The 11,207-nt window shown below is 37.4% G+C and overlaps 1 protein-coding gene across 4 annotated transcripts in view; it reads right to left on the bottom strand.

Moving 5' to 3' along the window:
- Window positions 1-9,098: 9,098 nt before the first annotated feature.
- Window positions 9,099-11,207, bottom strand: part of Glra2 (glycine receptor alpha 2) — a 252,354-nt gene continuing 250,245 nt past the window's right edge. For all 4 annotated transcript variants that reach the window (XM_060374572.1, XM_060374570.1, XM_060374569.1 and 1 more), the window contains one exon: window positions 9,099-10,608. In XM_060374572.1, the coding sequence (XP_060230555.1) occupies window positions 10,330-10,608 (279 nt within the window). In that variant the 3' untranslated portion in view covers window positions 9,099-10,329. The remainder of the gene's footprint in view (window positions 10,609-11,207) is intronic.

Below are 11,207 nucleotides of genomic sequence, written 5' to 3'. Positions count from 1 at the left end.
TATTTACTAATGAATATTTGTGTATGTATGTACATATGTATTTATAAATACATATATAAACCCTGATAACACTGTAAAATATTACTTGTATTTATATATTCCAGAGCTGACCATTTTGCATTGAACTACCAATTGGTGTGCTCATCCCAAGGGAAGCAGGAAGATTATTATTTTTTTCTTTCTCAGCTTACCTTAGTTGTATGTAGTTCTTTTTTTCCAATTATGTTTTTTATTGTTTCTTACATTTTTATTTTTTATATTAATTGTAGTTTATTAACCTTTTATCCCAGATGTAGTCCTCTCCATTCCCTCTCAATCCCACCCTCCCTCCCTCATCTCCTCCCTGCCCCTCTCTAAGTCCACTGATAGGGGAGGTTCTCTCCTCCTTTCATTTGACCCTAGTTCATCAGGTCTCATCAGGACTGGCTGCAATGTCCTCCTCTGTGGCCTAGCAAGACTGCTCCTTCCTCAGAGGTGGGGAGGTCAAAGAGCCAGCTACTAAATTCATGTCAGAGACAGTCCCTCTTCCCCTTACTAGGGTAACCCACTTAGATACTGATCTGCCATGGGCTATGTCTGAGCAGGGGATCTAGGTTATATCCATGCGTGGTCCTTGGTTATAAAGACAGTTTCAGAAAAGACCCCTGTGCCCAGATATATTTGTATGTAGTACTTTGTGTAGGGTTGAGACAGGTGGACTTTAGTCTAACCAACATGATTGATTGAACATGAACTGAACAAGGTCAACTAACCTTTATGATATTTAAATTAAATGATGGTAGTTACAGTAAATCAAACAAGACCAGACTATGGAAAGGTAAGAATTTCCATACTCCTTAGTATAAGGGAGTCAGGATAGAACAAGAATAACTGCACACCCATGTCACTGTGCCTCAAAAGCCAAGTTATGGAATCAGACTAGGTATTCATCAATAGATGAATGGGTAAAGAAAAAAAAATTGTATTCACATTGAGATTTTATTAGAACAATAAATTATATAATTTTCAGGAACTTAGGTGGAATTGGAAATAACTGTGTTAAAGGATATAAGCCAGGCAGAGAAATATAAATATTACATAGTTTTCCTCATAAGTGGAATCTAGACAAGTAGAAAGGGTGAGATGAGAATAAGAGAGGGTAATGCGGTATGAGTACAATCAAAGTACACGGTATACTTAATGAAAATATCATGAAGAAGCTCATTTTTTTATATAATGAATATAGACTATTAAATAGAATAAAAGTAAATCTATGAAAGAAAATATCATTAACTAAAGGTAAACAAGGAATGAAATCATAACTACTTAGTCAGTAGCCATTAAATGGAAGGTGCTTATCAGGCTAATCCCCATCTGTAATTGGACAAGGCAGATATTGTCATGTTTGTTGTGATATTAAGTCCTGGAACACTAAAGCTATATCACAATACTTCAAATAAGAGACAGAGACTTTGAACTCAGATATGACTCTACAAACTATATCTTTATGATCATGCCACCTGCCTTCCAGCCTCATGGACCAATAATCATGTGCAATTAGAATAATTTAAAAGTGCTAACTCCTTATAACTTTCTCTTTCTGGAATATGGAAGGGAAGCAGGACAAAAATCAAGTGAATTTGATTCTAAGCCCAAAGGTACTTTCATGTGTCATTTTAACTCTCTGGGCTTTGGTCACATAAGAAATTACACTGATGCCATATAAAAGTTGAGAATTATAATTCAGTTTTTGTCTGTGAGAGAAATATATCCATCTGGAGATACAGCTTAGAACTAGAGTACATGCTTATAGGGGTGAGGCCGTAGAGGTAATTCTCTACAGAAAAGCAAAGGAGTCCCAGGGCCACCAGAAGGGTGAAAAAGAAACATTTCTCTGAGCCCTGAAATTACAGTAACTCATCACAGATTCTGTTTCAGGGCTCTACTAAACTTGCTAGTTTATCTTCTGTACATTAGTGAGTTTTGTGCCTAAGCTAGGAAAATTCATCCTAAATACGAACCTTTCCAAATGTTCCTTGAACTCCTTTTAACAATTTGCTAGTTTTTCATCATTAACCAATTAAATGCATTTTGACATGCATTGATTTTGTGTTTTCCTGAGTCATGACAATTTTACCTTTTTACTACTATCACTGAATTTTTTGAATATTTCATATATGGAGAGATAAATACTGTATTATTTTTAGTTTTCATATATAAAACACAAGAGTGATTTCATTGAATTGGATGTTGAGAGCACTACTTAGCATTTTGGCTTCTTCAAATGCCACATGCTCAGCAGACAAAGAAGTTTCTGGATGGCCCTGGGTGAATGACCTTGTCAATTAATAGGAGACTAAGTGACTATTAACTGTGGAGGAATAAAGAGAAATATGTCAAGAATATAGGAGACCCCCCACGGTACCTTTCAGAACTCTCCCATTTTGCAATATCCATGGCTTCTGTTAAAAGTCAACAGGAAACTATAAGAACTCAATCCAGGTGGGACTGCTAATGCTTTGAACTCCTGAGGAGTTTTCATGGTGAGCTCTGGAAAACGTGTTATCTAGTACAAATCCATCCTTTTAAAAATAGATTTAAAGTATAGTGAAATTTTTACTTCCAATGTTTATCTAATAAGGCAATAAAAAGTTCCCTAGTTCTTTCTCTAAACCTGTGCAAACACTAAATTTGCTCCTTAATGAATGTGAACTATGATTCACTGAACAAATGCTATATCAATTAGACAGCTACTCAGTGTTAGATCTATTAAAAGAATGAGGCTGTCAACTGATCTTCTATGCAAGAGGTTTATTAGGTAGGTATGGAGGGAAAGGGGTAACAGGACATTATGGGGAGAGAGAGAGAAAGGGGCTGAGAGAGAGAGAGAGAAGGAAGAGAGAGGAGTGAGAAAGAAGCAAGAGAGTGACCATGTGTCAGAATGCCCCTTTAAGGGGCAAGGTAACCACGACTTCCAGGTGTGGCCACCTGGCTGGTGACACATGATGACATCATAAGTTGCTAGGTAACCCAGAAACAGGTTGTGTTCCAAAATACTAACACTCAGTGCCAGGCTCAGATATAGACTTTGAAAATATCACAAACAAAATATTACTTTATAATCTGGAGCTGCCCTTGGTGGTGGTGGTGGTGGTGGTAGTAGTTTGTGAGGAGATGGTCATTAGTAACACACTGCCTGCAGGCCAAATCTGATTGCCACTTTCTTTTTAAGGCAAAGTATTAATGGAGCGCAGTCCCACATATTTGTTTCTTCATTGTTTGTTAGTGCTCTTTGTTACAGTGGCAGAGAACAGTACTTGCACAAAAGACTGTAAGACATTCAAGCCTTATACCCTTTACTGTCAAGCCCGTACAGAAAAGGCTAGTGAACTCTGCTCAGAAAGAATGTCATAGTGAAGGTAATGTGTGGAGAGTACTTTGTCTGATTAAGAACTGATAAGATGCTTATGCTTATGCTATTCTCCCCTTATTTAATCTTCCTTTCATATAACCTTCAATCTTGAGAGATCAAATAATTTGGGGTATAGGTTTAAAGTTTAAAGCGCAAACTTGAATGAAGGCCAGCCAGGTGGAGACATGTCCAGCCACTTGGGGGAGGAACTAACCCTATTGCATTCTTTTTCTTCCCACTAGAGATATAGTTGCGAGGATACCGACCCCTCTCTCCTAGGACAGCCAAACAAGGGAAGCCAGACCATTAATGGTTTAGGGGCCTTCCTATAGACAATCAGTTCAAAATGCAACATCCCTTTTGACCAATAGATGTTTGCCAGGCAGGAATCCCCCTGCTTTGGTTATGCTAGGAGGGACTAGACTCTTTAAATCACCCACCTAACCTGAGCATGAAGCTCTCAGCTCTCAACTGCTTCTGCAGTGAGGGTGTGTGAGCCCATGCTAGCTTGTAATAAAAAAGATTCTCTTATATTTTGCAATGAGTTTGACTCCTGTTGGTCTTTTGGGATCTTGAGAATCTGGCACAACAATCTTTCTCCTCAAGAAACAGTAGCTACTGAATTTAACTCAGGGTTATTTCTGATCCAAGCATATGAATGGCCTTTAATTCCATGAATTCTGAGGACATAGGTCCACAGTGAACTGCAATCTGCCCAAAGGCTTATTAAAAGCTGGAGACCTGTGACAGGGTAGGCTCCTGGGAGGATATGGGGAGGATATGGGAGGATATGAGTCCCACTCTAGTTGGGACTCTTAGCAGCAGCGGACATGGAGACTAAAGTGGCCACCTCCTAGCCATGTAGGACTTGTAGTGGAGGGAGAGGAACACCAACCTACCCTCAAAACCTTTTACCCAAAATTTATCCTGCCTACAAGAAGTGCAGGGATAAAGGAAGAAGAGAATGAGGGAATGCCCAAACAATGACTGGCCCAACTTGAGACACACCACATGGGAGAGAGCCTACTCCTGACACTGTTAATGTCACTCTCCTATGATTATAAACAGGTCGAGCATAACTGTCTTCTGAGAGTCTTCATCCAGCAGCTGATAGAAACAGGTGCAGAGACTCACAGCCAAACAATAGGCAGAGCTTGAGGAATTTTGTGGAAGAGTGATAGGAAGGATTGAGGGAGCCAGAGGGGTCAAAGAAACCACAAGAAGACCTACAAAGTCAACTAACCTAACCTCTTGGGGGATTACTGAAACTGAGGCACCAACCAAAGAGCAGGTGTGGCCTGAACCTTGGTTCCCTACACATATATAACCAATGGGCAGCTTGGTCTTTATATATACATATATGGGTTCCCCAGAAAGTGGAGCCAGGGCTGTCTCTAATATGGACTCTGTTGCCTGCTTGTGGATCACTTTCCCTTAGATGGTCTGCCTTGCCTGCCGTCAGTGGAAGGGGACACACTCAGTCCTGATATGACTTGATGTGCTGGGGTGGATTCATGAGTTGACATGGGGGGCTCCACTTTTCTGAGAAGGAGAGGGGTAAAGAAGGAAGAGAGTGGGATCAGGAGGAGAGGAGAAAGGGGGCTGCATTTGGGATGTAAAGTGAATAAATAAACTTGAAAAAAACTCTGTAACAGAAACAACTCTAAGATCTACCATAAGAAGGCCAACATTCAGCACACTACACAGAGGGCATCCCAAAACTTTGCCTCCCTGTTTAAGCATACATTCATTAATTTTGAAATTATCTATGCCAAATGCTTGCTCATTAACTTATAAACATCAATTGCACACAGCCTTTAGCTTGAAGGAAATGCCTTGCTTGTGATTTTTAAAATACATTTCCACCAAAGTGGGAAGAATATGTCTTTTCTCATGTGGGAACATGTGTGACAAAGCGATGGTCGTTTTCCTCCCATCCCATCAAAATGGGAGGAAAACATTTGTTTCCCCCAAAACAAAGGAAAACACCTTTTCAATTGCATTTTCCTGGTCTTGATTTCAAGCTGAGCATCCTTGGAGCCATTCAGTTACACAAGGTGTTGTAGTCACTTTGAAGATGTTATTTGTACTGCATACACAATTTCAAGCTGTGTCTCTTAGTCATTTGTATTGTGAATACTTTATTGTATGCCTTCTTTTCCAGTTGATCATATCATGCATAAGGGAGGGACATTAACTATGTGTTTACTTTCCAGGCCTTTCTGTTCTTAAGTAGCTTAGTTATTGTGAAATTATGAAGAGACAATTGTGGTCAGTACTCAACAATTCAACATCTAATGTGATACACAGTTTGTTTCAAAGCTCTTAATCAGTAAGAATTTTGTGGTTGTATTGATCAAAAGGTATATACTTCCTCTTTGTAAGCTGGCCAAGCTGGATGGTGTGGATAGTTTCAAATAAGATTGCACACATTAAATCATGTTGATATTTCTCAGAACACTTTAATGAATATGTAGTTGTGACATTATGTTTTGTTATCTTATTTTGTGATTGATGAAAACAAGTGTTGGGCTCATTCAAATTACACATTTAAAAACAAATCAGTAATGATAATGCAGCCAGTCCTGATGAGATCTGATAAGCTAGGGTCAGATGGAAGTGGAGGAGGACCACCCCTATCAGTGGACTTGGGGAGGGGCATGGGAGGAGATGAAGGAGGTAGGGTGGGATTGGGAGGGAATGAGGGATGGGGCTATAGCTGGGATACAAAGTGAATAAAGTATAATTAATATAAAAATAAAAACTTAATAAAAAAGAAACTGTGTGAGGCACAGGTTGAAATTATTAAGAAGAATATCTGATAGACATAAGATTTAGATTGATTTGGAAAACTGGCTTCAGGGTTAAACTGGAAAATTAATAAATCCTAAAAGAAAATATTGAAATAGATTTTTTTTCTTCCCAAAGGTGTGACTATGGAATTTTGTGCTGTGTTTTGATTAGAGCATTTTATTTGATATTAATGGAGTAAGTGAAATGTAAAATGATATTCATTTAATCTTTATTGGCAATTTTGTTTTCTAAATTTGGTGTTTCTGGTCAGTGGTGAAGATGAAGAGCTTAGTTCTAACACTGTTTGAGAGGGCTTTTGGAGATCTACAGTTAGTCTGCTCTGTAGCATGTGTTCAGGACTGAGTTATTTGAATATGCCAGAAAAACATTCAAATGGAAGTCATTCTGATGAGGTGTTAAAAGGTAAATAGTGGAAATTGAAAATACGTTTTAAAGGCATTCCATTTTCTGACAACTGCAACAGGAGATGAGTACCTCGTGAGATTTCTATGACGGAAAAAATACACAGGACTATGTCAATTGGCAAAACATTATTTTTCTGCTATTATTGCACATACATATTGGACATCTAAGTCTTGGCAGTAATGTGGAACACCGATAACAGCCTAGCCTCTTTCTTCTAGCCAAATGAACCCTTTCTTCCTCAAGTTGTCTGTGATCAGAGGGTTTTATCACATCACAAGAAAGGAAACTAGAGGAGTGTTTCTATGATACTTCTAGAGGCAGGTACACTTGGGTAGAAATATTAATATCAATTTTACTGTTTTACCAATAGAGGAAAAAAGTGGAGAACAATGATTTCACCCTAATTGTTTATCAAAGAGAAAAAAAAAAGAAAGGAAGGAAGGAAGGAAAAAAAAGGAAGAAAGAAAGGAACAAAGATAGAAGACAGAAACCATGTTTTAGTAATGATATAAAAAAAATGTGGCAGTCTATTTGCCAGGGCTAGGTCTTCTAAAGCACCTTGTACAGAGTATACCCAATGGTATAATCTTCCTAAAAACAGCTATTCTATTATTTATTGACTTTTTAGAACTTATGGGTGAAGTATGGTAACAATGGAGTCAACTTCATTTTTTTTCCAGTCAGCACTTTGAAACTACAAACTATTTGCAATTAAGTACTTAATCTAAAATCACAACATTGCTGAGCTGCCATGGGCTACATCTGAGCAGGGGCTCTAGGTTATAGCCATATTTGGTCCATGTGGAGCTCCCTTCCTCTCTAGGTCTTACTAAGTCCCTCTTTTATCATAAGATTCCCTGCACTCTGCCCAAGGTTTGGTTATCAGTCTTAGTATCTGCTTTGATACACTGCTAGGTAGAGTCTTTCAGAGGCCCTCTGTGGTAGGCTCCTGTTCTATTGCCTGTTTTCTCCCTCTTCCAATGTCAATCCCATTTGTCTTTCTAAGTGAGGATTGATCATCTTACCCTGGAATTTATTCTTGTTTAGCTTCTTTAGGTGTATAGATTTTAGTATGTTTATCCTATCTTATAGGTCTAGTATCCACTTATAAGTGAGTATATACCGTGTGTGTCTTTCTGCTTCTGGGATACCTCACTCAGGATGATCTTTTCTAGATCCCACCATTTGCCTGCAAATTTCATGATTTCCTTGTTTTTAATTGCTGAGTAGTATTCCATGAACTCAGTGGTGGGCTCTTTGTCCTCCTCCCCTCCCCCATGAGGGAGAAGTAGCCTTCTAGGCCCCAAAGGTGGACATTGCAGCCAGTCCTGATGAAACCTGATAAACTAGGGTCAGATGGAAGAGGAGGAAGACCTCCACTACCAGAGGACCTAGAGAGAGGCAGGGAGGAAATGAGGTTAGGGAATGAGGGAGGGGGCTATGACTGGGATACAAAGTAAGTAACCTGTGATTATCATAAAAAAATAAAAATTATTAAAAAAATAAAATCACAGCATTGATAGATAGCTGACTAGCCTCTGCTAAGAAATTCATACTTCTTCCCATTTTGCAATAATTCAGTATTTAAATAGATTTCAAGGCCATAAACATGCACTTATGAGTGAGCTTCTTCTTGAGAACATTACAGTTATAGAAAATCTGCAAAGCTCACAATGAGTTAACTCTATGTCCTTTATATTCTCAGTATTTCTCTTTCATCTTAGTCCCTCATTCCTGATAGAAATAGGGTTGGATAACAGAAACAGTTGACCTTTTAAGTTTCATTTCACTGTGAATGACAGTGTCATTGTTATTCAGTGGGTTAGAAATTTTCCATGTTTTATGCACCCAGTTGTAAATTTTCTTCACATTGGTTACAACTAATTCTCTCTGTGTGTCTCTGGCTCTGTCTGTCTCTCTGTCTTTCCCCTTCTCTCTTGTTTTGTGGTAGAGTTTTACCACATAGCTCTCCTAGAACTTCTCATGTAGTTTATGATGTTCTTGGACACATGATAATCCTCTCTTGGACTCTTCCTCCTGAATACTAAGTTATTGGTATGTGTCTCCCCACCTATGCATTTCCATATTTCAACAATGAGAAAAGTATCTTGACTACTATAAGCATCAATAACATAATAGCTATCACTCTATTATGTTCATCAGACAGCAGTTCACAGCATCCCATTCATCTTCCAATTTTTATATCCTTTCTGCTTCTTCTTCAATAATGTTCTTTATTAAGCCTTGGGGATGGGGTGTAAGAAAGTGTGAGGAAGGAAATGGATGTTGTATATGATCATATTTCATTGGCTATATGTATAAAATTCTCAAGAAGAAATGAAATTATAATAAAAAGAAAAATAATATAATAGCTATATAAATGATTCAAGTTTATCAGGAAGATCACATACGAACATCCAAGTTATTATTCTCACATAAATAATTTACATTTTAGCACAAAAACTGGAAGACTAGATAATTTATTGGCACACTTATCTTTATTGAAATTGAACAAATGCTTTTTTTTAAAATAATCCCTTTTACAGCACATGTAAAATGTAATTATTTCCATATATTTTTACAGGTTGTCTTTTGAGTAAGCAAAAATACATCTTTTTCTTACTTAAAACATTTAGCCAGGATTCAAACCACGTAGCTCTGGTACCAAAAAGGCAACGGGTTATGAAAATCACAGTACAGTTTTAATTTTTTTAAGTTAATCAAGGATATTTAAAACGATATTCACTTGGATTGAAAGTACAAATTACAGGTCAGTCAACATTAGGACTTGTAGTTACAGCTACAATGAGGGCAGAAATAGAGGGCAGAAATAGGAAGTCCAAGCTAATATGAGCTACACCATTTAAAACACACCATCTCCATAACACTGTGGCTGAGCAGCTGCAATAGTTAAGTTACACTTGGGCACTTAAAGTTGCACATAAATATAGCCAAAGTTAAAAAAATATACATAGTATGCTAACTTGATCTAAAATAAAATGAGTATTTGTTTTAAGAGGGTATATTAGTAAATCAATTAGACAATACACAATGAAATCCCCAATTTACATCTAGGAAAGAAAACTCATCTCAAAGTGCACACCTACACAGACAGTGAGTAGAAATCTGTTCTTTGTCATTTGTGTTTCTTTTGTTGTTGTTTTCTGGATAAGCAGAAAGAATTTACAACCCACAAAAGGATTTCTTGGGTGAAACACTAATTACAGACGTTGTAAAGATCATAGCTCAGGAGGCTTGTTTTAAAAATGAGGCAGCATTTTCCTGAAAATGTTTGGTCCTCAATTCACTATTGACTAGTCACTGTTGTCAGATGGTAAGCATTTTCACGGTGTGTGTACGTTTGTGTGTGTTTGTGTGTATATGCGTGAATTCATCAAATCAAACCATAAGATAATCAGCCCTCAAGAACTTGACCTTTCACATCATGTCTGAGTGATGTGTCATCTCAAAGAACAATGCTAAAGACTATGGATGAGAGTTATGCTCATGTGATTCTGCAACACCATAATTTTGTACAGTTTTCTTCATTGCCTATAGAACTTGTCTTTTTTCATGTAGGTGCCAGAAAACCCACCCTCATGATCTCCCTCCCCCCTCCCTCAATGTTCTTCTCTGACAGAGTGATATAAAGACAATAATACTGTGTATTTACAAGCACAACACTTAGGCAAGACAGTCCCAGGGTCAACAGGGCACATCTATTTCTTGTGGACATCTTCATGCCGAATGATCTTGTATGTGATCCAGTAAAAGATGTTGAAAATGAGGAAGGCCAGTGGGAAGGCAGCTCGCGATATGGTGTCAATCCTTTTTGCCCGATCCACAAACTTCTTTTTGATGGCATCTGCATCTTTTGGTGGTTGTGGAAGTGGGTTGACAGGTGTAGCCTTGACTGCAGCGCCATCTTTCACCTGGAGGCAGTGACCCATCCCATAACCACTGAAGTTAAAACGACTTTCACGAGTAACATCTTCTTCCTGGCAGAACAGAGACAGGAAACACATACTGTCAGTCAAATTTGATGGAAAGTTCTTAAATTTCTTTAGAATTATAAGGATGAATTATAATAAACTGTTAGCGTAGGAAGTTATTGAAAGAAGGGATGCTCCTTTGAGTTCAATCCAATTATTCATAGCACAGATATAATTCATTACCTTTTATAATTTCATTACCTTTTCAGGTAGAGAAATTAAATATAAAAACAATGACTTTGTAGTCATTTTAATTAATCAACAAACAAATTCATATGCTATATTCAGTCTTGACAATTCCATATCTTGTTTACTAATTTATAGACTGTTTGAAAACCAGCTTCCAAAATTTTAACAATATATTATAATTATATCAAAAGTATCATTCATTTCTTCATTCATTTATTCTTTCTCCCAAAACACTTTTACTTAATTCTTGTTATATATTTGTCCCTGAGTTACGAAATTTTACTATCATGAACCATTTATTGTTCAGTTATTTCATTTCCATTTAATTTAAGGTGAACCCTTTAATTATATACTGTCTCTGCTCTTATCCTCTAGTTTATTTCAGCTATAGAATAAAGATTTTTTTAGTGTTATCT

Source organism: Meriones unguiculatus, chromosome X (assembly GCF_030254825.1).
Source record: "Meriones unguiculatus strain TT.TT164.6M chromosome X, Bangor_MerUng_6.1, whole genome shotgun sequence".
Taxonomy (NCBI): domain Eukaryota; kingdom Metazoa; phylum Chordata; class Mammalia; order Rodentia; family Muridae; genus Meriones; species Meriones unguiculatus.
Note: the sequence above shows the minus strand (reverse complement) of the source record. Positions and strands in the feature narration are given on the sequence as shown.